The following is a 21,411-nucleotide window of genomic DNA, read 5'->3' on the forward strand; positions in this document are numbered from 1 at the left end:
GATCAGCTGATCGGTCGCTCCACTGAAATGTCTGTATTATTTTTATTATGGGCGCCACTCTTACGTGTATAATGTCAGGTGTTTCTGAAGAATAAATAGGACAATACACATAAGAGAAAATTAGTAAAAGTTTCAGGACAAATAGTTAGAATGTCGAAACAAGGAGAATTGGGATATTTTACCATACATAAAACAGAAAATAAATTACAAACGTAATTTCTAGGTCGTATTTAATAAAACAATAAATATTCAAATTAGTAACTTGACATATGGCAACTAAATATGTGTTTTAACATGCTCAGGAATTAGGTTGCACACATGAATACATATACAAAAGTCCGTTTTATCCCGTTAGTAAAGTTCGTTGTTATCAGTTTAGGAGCGGCGATAAATGAGTAAATTATCATATATGCTTTCAAAGTTCACTTCAATTAAAAATGTACCGCGGCGTAGTTCATTATATGTGTCGGCAAAACACCGTGAGATCCTATCCCGTTTAACCTCTGGGTATAGGAATTGGATTGTGTATTCAGAGTAAATTTAATTAAAACACGTCTGTCTTTAGTATTTGACGTAATTTCACGTATTACTTAAATGCTTTACATTTGTAGGGAAACAGATATGACTATTTTTGGTTCGTAGACACGGTCATTTGCGATGGAGGAAATCGAGTCAGATATTACTCACGTATTTTCACTCCTAAGATCGCATCAGTTCTGATGCGCCCTATAATAATTACATATAATTACTGTAGACGTCGTTTAGAAACATCCTTTTTCTTGGATGACCTAAATAGCTTCGTCGAATTTCATATTATTAAGGGATCCAAACCCCGGCGATTTTGACTGTGACGCCACAATTTTATAACTCCCTATTCTTAATTTTAGTTTCAAACTCTTCATTATTGCAACCCGGCCTCTGATTGGCCGGAACATAATCACCGTTAACGTAATTTAACACTTTATAATAAAATCCGACTTCTCCCAAAACGTCTTAAAGTGTCAAAACGTCACAAATTTAAAATGTTATTTTTCAACAATAAACACTCTTTTATATAAAATCAGTGTCAAAAGCTGAAATCACCGTTAAAACCAATAAGGCCCTAGAGGGGTCTAGTCAATTGATGCTTAATTGTCAGCTGGAATTATGTCAAGGATTCCGACACACGTCGAGACGTTCAATTGCACAAAATAAATTGTTCAAATGGAAAAATATAAACAAACAACGATAAATATAATAAAATGTTAGTAAATAAATAGTTTGTTTACATTCTGTGCGTGAAGTAGTCATAAATGTAACAGCACAAAACTAATTTGGACTATTGCTGGGGAAACTGGCATAAGCAACCAATTCATCTCGAAGAACAGTTAGTTATTTGTTTGAGGTAAGTCTTGGTTGATAATAATTATTTTTAGGAACCATTTACTATATAATATTTTTTATTTAGTTTTTACTATGCACTATCTATAAGATAAAACTACTTTTGCTATGTGGTTTGTTCTATATTACATTACCACAGTTACAATAAATTCTTTCAAATATTAATATGTAGTTAAATAAAAACACGTTATAATTTTTGTATTTTATCTTTGAGAAAATGTCTATTATGGATCTTGTATTATTAAGATAATCTGCACTTATATCATGAGATCAATTGAATTAATTATGTAATGGTATCGGAATGAGTAATGAGTTTTTATTTATGTCTAGTGAAGTAATTAAAGTACCTACCACAAAACACAACATAGTTGGAGTTTCAATAATTTATTAATATAAGAACATAACAATGAGTAAATTAAAGGAAACAAAAACAATTGTGAATTTAAACATAATAGGCATGTTGGAAATATTTACTGTTTCTTACACGCATAAAAACAAAAACTCCTCAACTAGTTATTTTTATTTGAAATTAATAATTGGCCAAGTCCGTGAAAATCCTCATTTGCAGAAATTGGTGTTACCTCATATTCATCCATGGATGCGCTCTGGTTAGAAGTGCCACAATGTGAAAATGGAGTGCTGTTTCTAGGTGTAGATCCAACACTGTAAGACATGGAGTATGCAAATTGCTGAACAACTTCCTGAATCCTTGCACGAAATGGAAAAATCTGTTCCGGGCGAATTTTTCTAACATGTAGTAAAAGCGTCTTGAAGAATAATGAATGGTCATCTTCAGGTTCCTTTTCTTCTTTATTGTTCCTCTTTTGTGTTAAAATTTCTAGTTTTTTTCTCTCGATTTCCAGCATTGAAGACGTATGGTCATCAGTTCTTCTACGTTTGATTCAATCCGTTGTATGTTTTCTAATGTTTTGTGTTAGTGGAGTATCACCCTCGTATTCTATTCCGCAAAAACGATCAGCTATTGTGGATACATCGTCATTATCCACGGCATTATCTTGCTGGGGCTGAACTACTACCACATCTTCAGACCCAATAACTTCTTCCTTGTCGCCTATATCTGGAGAGTTCCTCTGCTGTTCAATATCTTCTAAAGTATTTGGACTTTTGAGTGTGGAACAGTTACCTGAACTTTGTCGAGGTCTAACAATGTCTTTTAAAAAAGACAGTGCTTTGAAATACTGCCACTTACACGTAACTATTTCATCTGCTCCAGCTCCGGATTTGGGACGAGTCATTTTTGACTGCTCAGTAGAATATTGATCTCGTAAATATTTCCACTTCTTCTTCAGCACATGTTCTGAAAAAGAGAAAAATAATTAGAAAGCTGATATTAATTTTATGTTTTTTTGTGTGTATGCTAGCGTTGAATGTGTGTGAGCGAGATGTAAATTATTGCTTACAAAAAAACTTTTTGTTTTGCAGGTATTTGCTTACTGGATCATCGTTTCAGACACTGTCATTTAATTTCCGTGTTGGTGTGAGTACTCTGAGCAACATTGTAAGGGAAGTAGTGACAGCCATTTGGACAGGACTGCAGCCTTTGCATATGCCTGTGCCTTCAAAGAATCAATTTTTAGAGATTTCTAATGACTGCTTCTCCCTGTGGAACTTTCCTAATTGCTTAAGGATGTATAGATGGTAAGCATGTGAGAATCAAGTGCCCTAAAAAATCAGGATCGATGTTTTACAACTACAAACTAAACATTTCTTTTCAATGGTACTGCAGGGTTTGGCAGATGGTCATTATCGGTCCATAGTAATTGATGTTGGAGGTTGCGGTAAACAAAATGACGGAAAAACTGTATATTCCTAATCCAGCATGTCTACCTGGTACAAATGTTAAGGTACCTTATGTGTTTATGGGTGATGACGCATATCTATTAATGGCTAACCTCCTCAAACCGTACGTGAAAAATGAACTAAGCTTTGACGAAGAAATGTTCAACAAAAGGTTCACGTATGAGAAAGTCGGTTGAATGTGCTTTTGGCATTCTTTTTGCAAAATGGAGACTACTATAAACCATAATTGAAATAGAGATTGTTATCACCGAGGACATAATCAAATGCATTTGCCTGTTACACAACATCATCATTGATTTGGAAGGCATACAACATAATTTAACTGAGGCCGTTGTGATGCCAGTTCCAGAAAGAAGGCAGAAAAAAATGGGATGACCCACAAATTCAGGAACAGCTGTGAGAGACATTTTTAAGACATACTTTGCCAACAATCCGTTAGTTTTCACAGACTAAAACTGTCCACGAGTAATTGTAATAAATACAGTATGAGTAATCGTACTTGAATCAATTATGTGCAGTATGTATTAATAAAGCAAAAGTTAAAAAAAAACAATTTTATTTATAGTAAATAATATTTAAATTAACAATTTATGTTGAAATGTAGCCTATTTTTTTAAATGGCGGTTATTAAATTTGATACTTCTACTTGTTGATGGAAAAATATATAGACAAATTAATTTACACACAGTGCATATTTTGTATCCCTAGAACATTTAAACAATCAAAAATATAAATTCCTTAACAGTTTCTGGGACATACAGATAAATGTCAAGATTATTCATAGCTCACTGACAGAATTGTCTGCCCCAAGTTTTGCGCAGTACCGAAGAGCATCGGAAAGTATCGACAAATCTGTCTCATCCGGTCAATGTCCAGAAAACTGTTCACAGTTACAGAAATCAGTGGAAGTCTCTTTAAAAAAAAAAAAAATTTATTAATGTTCTTTGAGCAATTGAATTATATTTGAATAATTTTAATAAAAGGACTGAAGATATTTACATTATTTTAAATAGTATGTACACTTATAACTTTTAATAATTTTCTTGTAAAACTATTAATTATTTATATAAAAATTAAAAAATTCGTATCAAAAATCCTGTAGTATACCTATGGTCAAAAGTAAACTATTCGTGCAGTAGTATTTATTATAAAAACAAGTTCAAGTGTCAAAAATAAATTTGCTTACCATCAATGTTCATTTCCAAAGCTATCTCCTTCCAACAATTCTCTACGTACACTCTATTCGCATGTTGTTTGAGACGTTTGTATCAAATAGGTCCTCTTCTAAACACTTGTGAAATAATTTCATCGATATCAATGTTGACTGTACAAGTAGTTGTCAGCGACTGAATGCTGCCGGCGCCAAAAAACAAGTATCAACAGGTTCTTGCTTGCCATTCAGCGCTTGTAGCAGGCGCTTGCAAGTCGGAACAAACTTTCTCTCTGAACACACACACTTGATACCATTAAAACTTTTTCTCGCGCCGGACAGCGCTTGTCGGCGCTTGTTAGCAAGTGCTTGCAAACAGCTTTCTTTGTGAACGCACCCTATGCTTTATTATAGGGAGAGTGGTAATCAGGTAGGTGAGATGTGCGGTATGACGCAAATGTTGCCAAGTGAGAAGTTTATGAATTCATATCACTTGTTTGTTTCACAGATGTATACTTTTCTTTAAACTCCCAGATTCATTTTCCAACCAGTTGAAGATTGCTGACCATTATCCTTCACACTCCTGCAGAACAATCACAGTCAGTTGTAGTTACACTGGGTCACGTATCTTCCTGTGGTTAGGACCGGATACCAAACCAGCCTCCAGGCTTATCGCTATGTCATCGGCACTCGTAATTATAACGGAAATTGTTGCAACACTTGTACATAGTCTGCATACTTTAATTTTAATATGGTATTCTTAGGTTCAGCACATTTTGTTATCTGGCATAGATGGAGCGGCTTAACTGTCGGTTGTGTTTGTTTATAGTGACATAAAATTTTCATTTCAGTACAGTGTTTCCTGTTTCTGCTGCAAATTTGCACTACATAATATTACTGTTGTATACATACAGTGTATGTTTTTGCTAATCCAGCAAGACCTTGGTCCCAAACAAATTGGATTAAAGAGCTCTTACTGTATTTTTATTCCTTACAGTAATGTGAAGTGGAGAAGTGGAGGACTGGTCGAAGGCAAATAGGATGGAGATAAATTTAAACAAAACTAAAGTGATTAGGTTTATGAGGAGAAAAAATGTATTTAAGGAAGTGAATTGTTGGAAGGGCCTGGAAGTACATGAGGCAGAGGACTACAAGTACCTGGGGGTAACCCTGTAGGGAAACCTAGGATGAGGACAGCAAGTGCAGTGGTTCGGAGGAGGGGGCTGGGTCTGGTTGGCAGGCAGGACCTTAACAGGAACATGAAGGAATGGAAAGAAAAGTGCTTATTTAACATTGGTGAGGCCAAAGATGGGATCCTTACCTGGTGACGGAATTGAAGGAGCTAAAGAAGGTACAACGCATATCAGTGAGTTGGGTGATAGGTATGTAGAGGAGAAAGGAAGGGGAAGAGGGTGAGACATAGACTATCAGTGATGATCAAGAAGCTTGGATGAGACACACTGCAGGGGAGCAGGAAGGAAGAAAGACTGGTAAGGCTGTTTAAAGCTGTCAGGGGGAAGAGGGTTTGAGGGAAGCTGGGAGATGGATTGCAGAGAGGGGTGTACAACAGAGGGAGGAGAAATCATGAGTGAAAGATCCAAAGGGAGTGATGATGAGGGGAAAGAGGAATGATTGGGGGGGGGGGAAGTGGAATGGGCTTGAGGGGGAGATCTTGGCTGTGAGGGATGGGAAGGTTTTACGGAAGAAGCGCCAGGATATGGGAGATAAAAGGAGGAGAACTCCTTGCGACAGGACGAAAGCCAAATTGCAAGCGTATTCTTAAGTGATTGATTGATCTGAAATGATTGTTGGCTGAGGTGGTATGTAAGATGTGGTTTGTCACACTGTGTGGTTGGTTGCTGGCTGCAGAACTTTTGCAGCAACCGGTGCTGTGCAGCTGCCAAGTTCCTGAAGCAACAGCTGCTGTCGAGCCCATTGTGGCTGCGCGACAAGGAGGCGGCTCCGGCCTTCATCCTCCTGCCCGCCGCCGGTCCCAGGTACGCTCCCCTGTCCCTGGCATAGCGTCAAGGCTCACTGCTGAGCTCTCTGGTCTATTCAGTTGCTTTTGTTTAGGCTTTGTTTTGTTCACAGTGTGATCGTTGGAGAATTATTTATTTATTAAAAAAACTTGTAAATGCCTACAAATGGCTTATAAACCCTTGGATGGTAGGCACATAAAGAACACCTAATATAACAAAGACAAAAGAAGACAAAAATTACAAAAGTAAAAAGAGGTGGTTTGTATGTATACATACTACACAATTCAGTGATCAACTCTTAGCCTATGCTTGGGAAACCATTCCAGAATTTCCTATACTGATTTCAAGAAACAGTGGAAAATCAAAATAGGAGAACTGGACCAGTATATGGGGTCAATATTATACTATAGTGCTCTCTTGCTTATTGGTTTTTTATATTTCTTTCTAGTTGTAGTTTTTTTTAATAATAATTAAAAATACAGTGGTGTTTTAAAAATAAATACTGCTTGATTGTGCTAATATGTTGCAGTTTGATTATAGTAGAAAAAATACTTGTTACTTCTAACAATGACAGAAAAATTATGGAACCCAAATGTGGTGCATGTATACCTGCTAGTATGGTAAGGGCTCATATTTTTACATTTGACCATTCTTCTGTCCTACTCATCTGCTTGTCTGTCAGTTTACTTGTAGTTATGTGTCAAGTGTGGTTGTGGGTTTCAGTGAAGGAGTTGGTGATGAGCTGGAGTTCAGTGTGGAGAAGGTGGCGGCGAGTGAGAGAGAGCAGTCGTGCAAGGGTCCGGTGGACGAGCATTTGGTCACTCGGAGCTCGGAGCCAGAGACACTCGCTCCTGTGGCAGGAGGTGTGCAAGGAAACCACAGCGAGTGTGAGGGGAGGCAGGCAGACGCGGCAGGTAGAATCTTGGACGCTGGTTGTGACAAGCTCCAGAGGGCAGGGAGTGCAGAAAGATTTACTTGCGAATTCAAAGATAAAACAAGCATCACAACAGGGGTAGGAGGTAGCAATGAACTTGCTTTAGTTGCAGAGACCATAAACTCAATAGATCAAGGAATGATTGATTGCAAGCTTTCAAAGATGTCTGGGAGCCCTAGTGATAAAAGTTCAGATTCAGGGTGTCTTGTTAGTAAACACACAGGTGATTCAAGAAGTCTTGATATTAAATGCACATTGAAGTCAGAGAGTATGAGTAGTAGAATTGTGACTGATTCAGAGATTCTCACAGAGAGTGCAGTGGGCGAGGCGCGCGAGGGACGCAGTAAGTGTTCGCGAGGCAAGAAGCACCGTGGGAAGAGAGACATCGAGGAACCAGGGCTGCACAGCATTGTGCTGTACGTGGAGAAGTGCATGAAGGAATGGTTCACCATGGACACGCTGCGACTGCTGACGAAGGAGAAGTCCCGAGAGCTCCTGGGAGACGCGGGCGTGCCTCTGGTGGACCAACATGCTCAGGCCGCGCTGCGCCGGCGCATTGTGCTGGATCGCCTGAATAGAGTGTGAGTGTCCGGCCGTCTTTACGGAAGTCTGCATCATCCCACATAGATAATGATACAGTAAGACGTCTTACAATGAACTCCTTTATAATGAAATCCTTTTTAGAATGAAGTAGCTGTTTAGTCCTACCAAAACTCTATATAACCGTATGTATTTGTACCTCTAAATAACAAAGTATTTTTTCACAGTTTCACCAACAAAAAACACTACAGTGAAGGAAAATATGAAAAATCTTTAATATTTCTGTGAAATGGTCATATTTTTTACATTTAAAATAAACATATACACCAGTCTCTCACTTAGCACGTCTTCAGATTGCGTGAATTTGTGTAGCGCGATGTTAATTTTACTGCCCCAGTCTTGAATAGCACATCTGTAAATTTCAGTTACCACTAAATCGCGACAGGCAAAAAATAATTGGGTTTGACATAGGCCTGTGCGAAGTTATGGTACATTGCTTTAAGACCCAGTAATCCACTGTTAACATTATTCACAATTTATTTTATTCATAACAGATTAAAGTTTAAAGTGGAGGTATATAAAACTGAATTCAATTTTGGCATTCACGTCACTAAACCTTTGGTTCATGGCCGTATGGTTTACTGTGGCACATGGCACAAAAAATGTAGGTTGTCTACAATGACGTGAAGCTTTAATGACCACACGTAGTAACATATAATAACCAACTTCACACTACTCATTTTCAGCTTTTATTGTTCAGTCTAACTTTTGTGATATTTTGCCATTAAATGCAGAACTGTTACAACATAAACTGCGGTAAATATTTTTTTTTTAAGTGGGAAAGTAAGCCATTAGTACTATATGTGAAATAATGAAGCAAGTAAAAAAAAATTTGTTAAACACCTGAATTTGTAAATGCCGGGTATGTAAAAATGAAGTTTACTGTATTTATGTATATATGGTATATTATGCTACATTACAAAGTAAAGGATACTAGGATGGTAAGACATTCCGAAATAATGAAAGAAAGTCGTAATTATCTAAAGGTACAGGACAAAAAAAAACCTTGCTCAAATTTTGAGTTTTTTTAAAAGCAGTGAGCTCGAGTCGAATATTACAAAAAAAATTCGAATTTTGAGTACTTACAGTTGTCTAGACTTGAGATAAAGTAAAGTATTCCTCCATTTGATTAACCTGCAAAGTTTTTGCTTAGATTTACCTGATTGATGCCCTTAGCATCCCTAATTCAACTGTATTAACTATAAAGCTTTTTAATTTTGTAGTACATATAACTTGTTAGTTTTGGTTTCACCTCATTATAAAGAAACCTCACTAACAAACCCACCCAAAATCAGCCCATTTAAGTTTTATATGCCAAGGTTTTACTATTCCATATTTACGCTCAGCTAAGACACCCGCTTACTTTGACAAACTTTTATTGTAAATTACTTATACTTAATGTTATAATTTGTAAATGTGTGATATATGAACTATAGAACCGGTGTACTCATGCTTCTGAGTAGTTTATAGGACCCACAGCTGTGTTGTAGAGGTTTTGTGCTACGGCTTTACTGGTCGACCTGCTTTTATTTGGCTGCTTTATCTTCAGATTAGAAGGTGCTCGGAGCTGCAATTGTGATATCAGAATTTTGTCATCTTGTCACTGTCGACAAGCCACCCCATTTTCTTGTGCCACATCCTGAATTTCCTTCTTGCTTAATAATGTTGATGTGTTTGCCTACAAATTAGTGATGGGCTAAATCCCAATTTTCTCGAATTTTAATCATAGAGAATACCTCTAGTGTACCCCTTGTATCCGAATCTAGGTGTCAAGGGTCAAAAAATAAATAATGTACAGTAAATGAAATATATTAACCATTGTGTTGAAAAATTAAACTCTAGGGGAATGGTAACAGGATATGAATGAAAGAAAAAAAAATTGGCGTTAGTAAATGTCAGAGTTTATTAGTGTTTAATTTTTTAATTTATTTTCTTTTCTTTTAGATTTTATTTCAAATCTTTTCCCTCAAATATTGAATCCTTTGAATACTAAGTATTTTATGGGTATTGAGGATTTGATTGGTTTATCCCTACTGCATATGTAGGAAGTCTATATTGTAAAACAACACCCTATTGTAAAATCTAAATTCCATAAATAGGTGCACTGTAGAAACTAATGCATGTGGTGAATATAAGATACATCATAATATTCTGAACTCAAAAAGTCATGTGAGGATTCATGTCTCTTGTAATTGAGTAAATTTAGTATGTACAGACAAATGTAATGCTGAGATTTATTTATTTGTTATGTTATGTACTAATAATGTGGGGAGAACTGGGTTCGTAAGGGGTAGCCTAATTAAGTTTAATTACAGTTTTATTAATTACTAATATTGAAATTAATATAATAGTACATAAAAATGTCAGATTACAAATCACTGGCAGTTAAAAATGTTTATTCTCAAGTCACTAAAAATGTTTATTCTCAAGTCACTCTATGTCTGTCAAGTTCCGCAGTTCACACTCATCACTGGAGCTAGGCTCAACAGTGGTTTGCCCCTTACCTCGTGCCTGTCCACACACACAGTCTTCGCCACTCAGTCAGCGCACTCTCACGATCCAGTCGATCTCCGCGTCACGCCACTCTCAGGGGAGTCTCTCACCCTCTTCGCAGATGTTGCACTTCCCTTCACTCGGAATCTGCTCAGAACTTTTGTGGCACTCACGCGGCACTCGTGGCACACGTCACGGGACCTATCGCGAACTGTGGTGGAGGCCGAACTGTGGCGGAGACTGGCATCGCTGCTTAAGTACTGTGGCGCTCTTCTCGAACCGATGAGGACAGCTGTGGCGAGTCGCGTCATCCCGGGCTGACAAGACGCCCGAACAGTCCAGAAGGGCGGCGTCAATTCACATTGCCCCGCGCGGCGGCCCGGGAATTCCCAAGGCTGCCTAGCGATAGATAACAGCGCCGAGGAAGGGTGATGTGCAGGGAGCTGATCGGGGAGAGGGGTAGCGACAACCCTTGTAATCTGGTCAGGCACGTGTGGCATGCCTTACGTCAATGGATGGTGCGTTACTGTGCCCGGCAGATAATTTAGCGTCTGAGCTCCCTAGTCCTGTCTGGGGTAAAGGGAGGGCGAAGAGAAAGCGATACCCTATTGTCAAGGTCAGCGGCCAGGTTTGTACTAGAAGAACAGAAAACATTCGGCGCGTGACTTCCTACACTACGTAAGTCTGTATCCACGCCCGTGGGGACCCCAGGGCGGTAAGGCCTTTTGGCTAAGGGCGCTGGGTTACCAAACCAAGAGTGAGAAATCCTATGAATTGTACTTGTACTACCTAAGTGTAACATTGTGTAAATTGCAGTGGTTGTTCTCGAATATTTGTACTCATTTGTCAGGAAAAGTAACAAACTATTATCTAAACCTGCAACGTTTTACTTTGTCCCATCAAATATACTTACGGTGTCGGCTAATTATTATGCTAACCAAAATTAATTAAAATGTTGTTAACTCAGTAACTAGCGAAAACCAGACACGATTTGTTTTGGAAAACTAGGTCACTTAGTATGTAAAATATATTTAAAACTATACTTCTCAATTCATTGTGTTCTCAAAGTTATTTTAAAACAAAGTCTCACAAGAAAAAGCAAACTTATGCTAACCAAAAAAAAATTAAAATGTTGTTAACTCAGTAACTAGCGAAAACCAGACACGATTTATTTTGGAAAACTAGGTCACTTAGTATGTAAAATATATTTAAAACTATGCTTCTCAATTCATTGTGTTCTCAAAGTTATTTTAAAACAAAGTCTCACAAGAAAAAGCAAACGACCAAAACATTACGCAGTTGTAGCTCTCCGCGCGAACGCTATCTCACTGTTGATGACGCAGGAGCCATTCTAGCCCTTATCGTTCTCCGGTTTCCGTAACTAAAATGTGCCATTTAGCGCTGGATTTACATTTAACTAAACATGGAGCTTGTTATGTTATATTTGCTGCTTTAACTTCATGTCAGTCGTTTAGGAAACACCTGACTACCAATGTTAATGGCATTTAAAAAATTCTTGTGTATGTGTGGCTTTATATTTTAATGCACCTTTAATCGATTATTTATTATAAATGTAAATACAATTTGCATTGAACTTCCACTTTAGAATGCATATTATAACCTTCAAAACCTCATATATATTATATGATTTGTTTAATGTAAGTGTGAAGTTCTCTTTCCATGATAATTGATTGTATTAGGTGACGTAAAACAAAATAAGTTAAGTGTACAAACAATGCTGAACATATAACTTACAATTAAAACTTTCCATTTAAGCCACTTTTGCACTTTTTTGGAGCAATAGCAACTTGTACCATAGAATAATAATGTATTAGTATAATAATTACATAATTGAATAAATTCTGGGAAATGTACCCAAAATCACCCAGAGTGCATTACCGACAAACAAAAAACCACAAAACTTCATAAATATCACAAATATCTGAAGATAAGAGAGTTAAGTGAAATTATATGAGACACAACGCAAAATTACGTATCACATAACGTTGGTACCCTTAACGACTTGTGAGACATTTATTTTTCGCTTCTTCATCACAACACTGCATCACGTTTTTTATTATTTCCCGCTCTCCGCTATGTATCACTTTACCGCACCTCTGCGAACTGCCACCTTCGCCTTCCATTTTCGGGTATACACTGAAGGGCGATATTTTCCTAACAGCCATTACACGACTCTCAGCTACGTGGCACCTGCTTACCCCCTCTTCTTTCTCCGGTCCCGCTGTCCCCGCACCCTGCGCTGAGAGACGCCAAGATAACTGCCGGGCACAGTACATCAGTGATCATGCAGAGCCACCAGCCAGTTCCCAACCTGGCATCGTGGTCTGGTCTCTCGCTTTCATAACAGTATTTATATTCAATTGAACTTAAATGTATACCAACCCTAAAAATTTTACTCATACCAAATCTGAACTGAATATTAACAATTATTTTGAACTTAACATTGAATTAGAATCCCACTAATTTTTTTTTTCATGTCATGTAACAACTTTTGAAAAATTAGACAAATAATACTAAAGAGAAAGGTTGGTAAGTCAGCTACAATAATTATATGAAAAATGTTTGCTAAAATATTTAAATTATAACTATTTTTTTTAAATTATACATCTTGCCTAAAGTAATCTAACCAACCAACCAACCAAACTTCATTTCAGTTTCTTTTCAACTAATTTTCTACAAACTGCTACACTACATATTGATAATTTTTGCTAATTGCAAAATACTGTGAAATTCATTGCAATCTATTTTACGAAGAAGTACATAAATCTTTTTTCTTTTTAATGTGTATTCCCAAATTAGGGATTAAATGAGCTAATACTTACATATTTAAATCCTAGTTATTTACGAGTTTTTGTTAATGGCAGCTAGGTAGATTGTATTTTAGTTCAGCAATATTATATAAACACAATTTTTGCTAATTTTACCGGGAATCTTAAACCATTCACATTTTTATATATATATTGCAACAAAAAAAAAAAAAAAAAAAAAATATATATATATATATATATATATATATATATATATATATATATATATATATATATATATATATATATATATATATTTTTTTTTGTTGCAATGTCTTTTTCATCATAAATGTATACATTAATTAAGCTGCTACTGTATCACATGGTGTTAGTTTGATTCTGACTATTGATTTATACGCTGTTTATTTGTATTTATTATTTATTTATATGACAATTACTTCTTTTAATGCCAATCTGAATAGTGTGTCCAAGTTTTGTGGTGTTGTAGTCCAGGGTTATTGACGATTATTATTTCCCCAATACTGGGGGTTTATTCTTGACGTCGGATTTATTCCGCTAGCGGAATGACTTTATTCCGACAGAGATTTGCTAAACCCTATTCTTGAACACTTGCTAGTGGAATTAAGTATCGGTAATGTTGTCACAAACTGCTGGAATTATTCTGCCTCCTCCTGTGCTGGCAGAACAACAATTATGATAGAAATTTGAGAGTTTGTTGTTCTTCGGAACTTCGTGTTGCTGAAAATGGAGGCTATGTTGTGGTTATAAAGTACTTTAAAATCGTGTGGATGGTCTGTGAAGTTAGGTTAGCTACATTATAATTTTCTAAAATATAGCGGATGGCTAGTGATATTAGGTTAGCTACATTTAAAACCAGCAATAACTTGTTCACCTTGTTATATTATGGGATGTATATTCAGATAAAAATACGTGACATGATACTGTAGGTAACCCTATCACTGAGTCGTAGGTTATTTGATTGAAATTGAATTTATTCCTAAAGGAAACAAAAACATTACATAAACTCATATGCGATAGGTTTAAGAATACGTTCAATTTATTGTATTTAAATATTGCAACATGAGTGCTATTCCAACCTTTAAAATTTGTGTGTTTTGACAAGAAATAGCTTGTAAGAGAACTACAATTTAAAGTCTAAGAATATTACATTTGTTTCTGTGATTGGCAATGTCATTTTCTTTAATATTAGGTAACGAAAGTTAAATTTACAATTTTTTGTTACTTAACATTTTACCTACTGTACATGGAAAGTATGGAATTTTGCTGTGTAGAAATTTGATATGTATTTGTTGTTTTTTGCAATAGTAATATTACATAGTTTCCATATAACGTAATTAGTTTTTCACACTAAATTTTGTAAAAATGTGTCATGTTTTGATTGGATCAGAACTAGAGTGGCAGGTTTATAAAGGATAGGCTATGCACATTTATTCGTAAAAATGTACATCTATTCCGGGATTGAAATACAATTGAAATGAGTCCATTTATATATGAATTTTCCTCGATTTCAATTGATTGTGAAAATAAAGGTTATCCTTTTTACCCCTCCCTATCTTGCAAACTTAGCCAACATTCCTGCCATGCAGAAGATATCGTTGAAAACAGTATACACCAATAAAATCCCACACAAGTATTATTTAATAAATAATGACAGAAAAGATAGTTGCTGAAAGTGTTTTTAATAAATACATAAATTGTTTCTAAGAAGCCCCTACTCCAAATAATTACAAAATTTATCCCCGAAATAATTCCCAAATTGTCCAAAAAAGTTACCATTATGTAATGACTTGCAGTGGTTATAAAAATCTTAATGTACACATTCATAAATTATTTTTTGAACCAAGAAACGCTGCATAAAATGTATTTTCACCTCAAAGTATTCACAAAAAATATGATAATTGTTGGAGTCGATTAAGCAGAAACTAGGCTAAAAAATGTGTCTTTTAAATGAAAAAAAATTTTAATTACTAAAAAAAATACATGAATCTCCTAACAGATTCATAAATATTTGTGTTTTTGTAATACTTTTTCCAACAAGAAATAAAGTTGACAATTGCATTGCACAATAATATTTTTCCCTTCATAAAACATCTTTTTTTCAATGTAGTCACTAGTCATAGAATTTTCCATTTCTCAGGCATAACTTTACAACTCATTTTTAATTATTACTTATGTATTTATACACATAACTTTCAAGTCCATCATCTAGAGAAAAGAGATGAATATAACAAAAAAATTAACACACTTTCATGAGAAATGGTCCTTCCCATCATTTGTAATTTTGCCTTCTACCAGTGACGTCATCACTAAAAGCAACATTGCTGCACTTCCATAGAGACTTTTCATCAACTCGACAATGTTGATTCCAATAGCAACTGTAGTAGTTCAAGAATAGACAATTGGCTGTCTATCGGAAAAAGTAGCGAATTATTCCGCCAGCGGAATTATTCAGACAGTGTCAAGAATAGGCGCCTTGGTGCGTGTGACAAAAAGAATACAAGTTAATTTTGTTTTCAAGTTTGAAATGACAAATATGCAGTGTTTTGAATTTTTTAGGTGATTTTTTCTTTTACTTTATAGCAAGTCATTAATAAAAAAAATATATTAATACTTGTTGCATGTTTAAAACTTCACTTATTGTTAATGTTTTTGATTATGAAGTCCCATTGTACATCAAAAAAGGGTATTTATATCACACAAATGACTAAATCTCAGCAGTGAACTTTGGTATATGACATACTTTGGAGGTATGGTATGTTAAGTATTCGTAAGCAAACCAATATTCGTTATTTTAAAGTAATAGTATTCGAGGTTGAATCGAATACGAACAGTTTAGTATTCATATTCGAAAATTTGAATATTCGCACAGGCCTATTTATAAAATAGTACAGAAAGTTTGGATAGTGCCATGTATTTGGAAAGCTTTTAAAGATCCATATGTATTGATGTGCATGAAAAATACTTATTTCAGACTTGCCAACCTATACGATTTTTTCGTAAAATGTACGAAAATCACGTCCGTTTTAAGATTGTACGAGAATGTCTGCATTTTTTACGAATTTTAAGTACGAGACGTTTATTAAAACATGTATTTTCCGTCTGCCTTAAAAATGTATGTTGTTGTTCTTCAGTTAAAGTTGAGCCAATTTTGATTTTGTTTATTACAGGTTAGGAAACATATTTATTGCATGTTTTTAATAAAAACGTGTTATGTGCACAATTAACGGAAGTGGAATAAAGTGAAGAAGAAAATGCCCCCGAAACGTGATACGCATTATTCTCAGGCATTTCGTGATACATACACGTGTATTCTTAAATCAAGCAAGGGAACACAGTTCGCATTTTTTTCAGTGTGTAGATGCGACATCAAAATTGGGCACGGCGGAAGATATGACTTCAATCTCCACGTGAACTGTTCAAAAAATCTCGCAAATGTTAAAAGTGTCGCATTCAGTTCAAAGGTTAGTGGTGAGTTCGCTAAAAATAACAGCACAGACAATGCTGTAATACGTGCAGAATGTATGTTTACAAACTTTTTGGTTGAACATAATATTCCTTTAAATGTTTCTGATCACGCCGGCCCGTTATTGAGAAAAATGTTTTCAAATTCTGAAGTAGCAAAAAAATTTGGTTGCGCAAGAACAAAGTCGACGGCTATCGTGAAAGAAATGGCAACAGATGCAACTATAAAATTGTTTGTAATTTACAAAATGTGGCATTTTCAGCCGCGACCGACGGCAGCAATGACTCTGAATCCAAATTATATCCACTAGTAGTAACATTTTGTGATGCAAGTTTTAAAATGATAGTGTCAAGGTTGCTTTCATTACCAGTACTCCAGGGAGATTCTACTGGAAGTTAACTGATATCAGTGTATATTGTAACAAAGGTACACTGTTGATTTGTAGGGTACCACAAGGAACGAAGTTTTTTCTTTGATGTGATACTAAGCAAAAATGTTTCCATAATGGGAAATAATGAGAATGAATGTTAATGTATGTTAAAACGATTACATAATTTTGATTACTAGAAAAAATGAGATATGAAATTTTATTAATTTTTCAATTGCCGCGAGCAGTTTACGCGTGTTATATAATTTTTTATGTATTTTACTAATTGAGGGTTTCAAAAGTTAGCAAGTCTGTTATTTCTATTGCCAAATCAATACAATATTAAAACAGAAAATAGAATAACAGGAAAATCTTAAACTTAACAACACACACTTCCTTACCTACATGTCCTTACCTCTGAACGGAACTGGGTCATTTAAAAAATAGAATTGAAATAAATCTCATTTTGAATAACATGTACTTATTCAGCTTATAATAATTTACAATAATAATAATATAGGCAATGTACTCAATACTTACAATCGTTTTACATTTAAATTTTTTAAGCAGTTTGAACGAATAAAAAAGCTTTTTTGGACAGCATTATGAGGGTATAAATATTTCAAACTCACGGTATGATTGTTTTTAAATGCCTTTCCTCTCTCTTAAGTATTGTTTGTTATTCATTCATGGGTGCAGACTAAAAGAATATTTGAAGCTTGTGTAATCCAACTTAACACTACATTACATGAGTATCTAGTACATGAAGTGATGCACATCACCAAATTTTAAATTTTTTTAGGGGATTCATGAACAAATTTCAGAATTTTACTATTTATCCAAAAGTATGAGAGTGTAACACTGTTATAAAATTTATGAAGTTTTTCTCTTACCATACTAGTTTCCATTAACATCACATGTATGAGGACTTAAATTTCCTTGTCGCACTGTTTTGCATTGCCCAATTATTATGTATATTTAGGTGCAATGTGATGCTGTAGGCAACCATTAAAGTAGCACTAGTATTACGCTGTAGGCAACCATTAAAGTAGCACTAGTTTTACCGACATGAGTTTATAAAGAACAAATTTTATTTCTGCTGTTAAATTTACCATATGTGTATAATAATCCAACACTACTGGGAGCTCAAGGTTAGGTTTTTAAAATTCTTAACTGATTAATTATTTCCTGTAAAACTTTTGAGCACTAGCTAATCCTTTTATCTGTGTAACCAGTTTGATATTAATTTAATCCTACATTTTTATAGCTTCAAAAATTTTTAATAATTAACAGTTAGTTGAAATACAGTAATATATATGCATGTTAAAAGTTTCTCAGGAGCTGTAAAATGTTTTATAAACACTTCTTTAAAGGTTTAAGTCATGTTGTTCATACTTATACATAGCTAAGGACAAGATTTTGTGGTAAATTCTGATAAAACTGAAATAATACAAGAAAGCATGTCAATATACCATATAATGCCGAAATACCATCTAATACATCATATAGCACCAGAATTACAGAAACTACAACTATGAAATTATGTAATCCAAAAGGTAATTTTTAGCATTTTAACTTTGACTGTCTTTTATTCAACATGAAGTTTGTAGCTAAATCTATGGCCCAAATTGATAAGAAAAAATATTACACTGTTTTTTGATTTTGAATCTTGACTTTTTTTTCTTGCCGACATAGGTAAATTTTGCAAATGTACAGAGGCCGGCTAATTTATTTTCAATTTTACAGAGTAATACTGTCGTAGACATGCTTATTACTAAACATATTATTTTTACATCATACATTCCTAAAAAATTATACTATGTAGTTTGGTGAAACATATATTAACTTTTTGAGTATTATTTTAGTGCTGTATTTGTTACACAATACAGTACCTAGTGGGGGAGAAAAACAGAACTTACAGGATTACATACATTAGCTTCAAAATTACCAATTTTAAAAACAAAATTGGCCTAAAAATAAAACCATGGTCCGTTCTCATTGATAAATTGCAAAAATGTGAAGCTGTGAAAGTTCGTTATGGGGAGCTACTTAGAAGAAGACATGAGTGCTGGCCGTTGTCATCACCTAGACAGGACAGGGCTGTGTGCATAGTGCAGGTTGGTAAGGGTGCAAGTGGCGAGCGCGAATGCCTTGCAGGGTGCCGGACCTGCTGGCTGCTCTGGGAGCGAGCTGCGATGTCAGTGGTGACCTGCGCCAGCTGGTGACCACGTTCCGCCTCGGTGCCCACAACATCTCTTTCCACCAGCCTGAGTGGAACCTCGTGGGCCTCATCCTCATGAACATGTGAGGCACTCGTAAACATTTCTTTCAGTCGAGTATCATAACATTGGACTTGTTTTTCATTCCTGGTCCATCATTTCTGATTTGTGTTGTATTTTCTTTTCCAAAATCACTCTGCAAATGCTGGAATGTTTTCCTACTACAGAGGTCACTTTCTTACCCAGTTTTCACAGTGCTTCTCTGACTCCAACAGCCCGTCTACGAGATATAAAACCAAAGTACTTACGAAGTAAATTAAAGTATGTATTTAAAAAATAGAATCAATACTTGCTATACTCTTTAAAAAGTTACTATGTACTTATGGCCTAAATTAGCATGTTTATAAAGTTGTGTTTAAATTTCATTTTAAATTGTTAAAAATTTTTATCCTTCTTAAAGGGATTAATTTTGAAGGCATCATAAGGATAGTATCATATGCATACAGCCACCTAACTTTAAATACAAATCTATTAAGCAATGTCATTGCAACATAATATCTACATGAATGTGGGTCTAGAGGGTTCCAAAGCCTTGGTATGTGCTTTAATTGGCTTAAAATTGTCTCTCAGTGGTGATTTGATAGTGGTTTTAGAAATAGTAAGTAGTTATGTGTCTGGTGAATTCTGTAACTTTATCAAATGTTTTTACAGCAGAATTACATTTATTATTCCCAATTCACAATTAAGATTTTGTAAGTGCAATTGGGCCCCCTCAGTGAAGGGCTTGTTAATTCCAGAAGGGGCTGAGACCCACCTAGCCCCCTTGGGATTTGTACTATTATGCTCCCTATTCAGTCTAATGAACGTAGGTACTACTGTTACTGGTTTCAGCTTGAGCCTGAAGAATGTGCGGCTGCAGGGACAGCTCCGGTCAAAGAAGGTGAGGGATTCCCAGACCATGATCCTGCTCAGTTTCCAGCTGGACAGCGGCTACATAGACCGTCTGCTGTGCTGGCTGACGGACGTGGATGGCAGCTCGAGCTGACCCTGTGGCGGCGATGCAAGAACCTAGCCACGTGCATTCCCCAGACCCTCGTCATGTGCAGTTGCTCCCCGTTAGTGGAGTATGTGAGCGCGTAGGTACCATACTTCTCGAGAGGAAACAGCTCTCTGTTAGGGGATAAATTGCAAGTTTGGATACGAAGCTCTTGAACCCTCGGGGAAGAGACCAGTGGTGTGGAAGAGGGATGGATGGGTGAGAGGGATGTGGAAAAAGTTATGAAGACAAAAAATGAGACATAAAATACTTAAATTTTGTGTTAGAAGTGAAGATTTTCTTTCAAGACTACTGAAGAGAAGTAGATAAATAATACACACTGTTGGTTTAACCATAACATAATTTCTGAAATTACAACTTAAGTTATAATCAGTCAAGATTTTATAATTTTATTTTACCTATCAGTTTTTTTTTTAATATTTAATGAATTTTTGGGGTTACTTGAAAGTATACAATAATAAAAACCTATTTATGTGAATTGTTTCATACTTTTGATGACAGTAAGGCTGTTATGCTGTGCTTTATGTAATGAACGTTTACTCAGTAAACTGTTAAAAAAAATAAACTGACAATTTTTTTTTTTACAAAACTTAACCTATGCAAATATTACCCAATTTTTAAAAGTTAATTTTCCACTTTCTAACTTAAGTCAAGTTGGCAGTAAGACAGCCAGTGTGACTTGAATAGAATCCACTTCAAGAGGATTTTCTAAGGTTTTGCAGCCAAGGATGAGAGACAGTAAGAACCTGAAGTGCAACTGGTTGGCAGTGAATCACCCCTCTGGCCATTAATTACCTAAAAAAACATATTATATAGGATACAAAAAAACACTGCAAAAATTGAATAAATTGAAATAACCTACCCAAGACTTAAATTAAAAGTTGGTAATGAGTGATGCAAAATTACAATTATTCCAAAATGAGGAACAGTTAGAACTCTATTTCTGGAAACAAAATGACTTTAAAAATTATGTACTGAGGATTTTTAAGGTACCGTATTTGCTCGCGTATAAGCCCTCCCCCCTTGTTTTGTAAACATTTTTGAGAAAAAATTTAAAAACTTGGTTTTCTGGGTTTATCTGAGGGCGGGGCAGCTTGGCATGCATCAAACAGCAAGCCATGTATTGTGAGCGGCGGGA

General features: G+C 35.4%; 1 protein-coding gene across 1 annotated transcript in view; it reads left to right on the plus strand.

Moving 5' to 3' along the window:
- Positions 1-20,838, plus strand: part of LOC134540162 (putative RNA polymerase II subunit B1 CTD phosphatase RPAP2) — a 32,585-nt gene extending 11,747 nt beyond the window's left edge. Inside the window, exons 4-7 of the mRNA XM_063382712.1 lie at positions 6,221-6,348; positions 7,054-7,845; positions 19,155-19,301; positions 20,108-20,838. Coding sequence (XP_063238782.1) covers positions 6,221-6,348; positions 7,054-7,845; positions 19,155-19,301; positions 20,108-20,261 — 1,221 coding nt within the window. The 3' untranslated portion in view covers positions 20,262-20,838. The remainder of the gene's footprint in view (positions 1-6,220; positions 6,349-7,053; positions 7,846-19,154; positions 19,302-20,107) is intronic.
- The last annotated feature ends 573 nt before the right edge of the window (positions 20,839-21,411 follow it).

The sequence above is a fragment of the Bacillus rossius genome, chromosome 1 (assembly GCF_032445375.1).
Source record: "Bacillus rossius redtenbacheri isolate Brsri chromosome 1, Brsri_v3, whole genome shotgun sequence".
NCBI lineage: Eukaryota > Metazoa > Arthropoda > Insecta > Phasmatodea > Bacillidae > Bacillus > Bacillus rossius.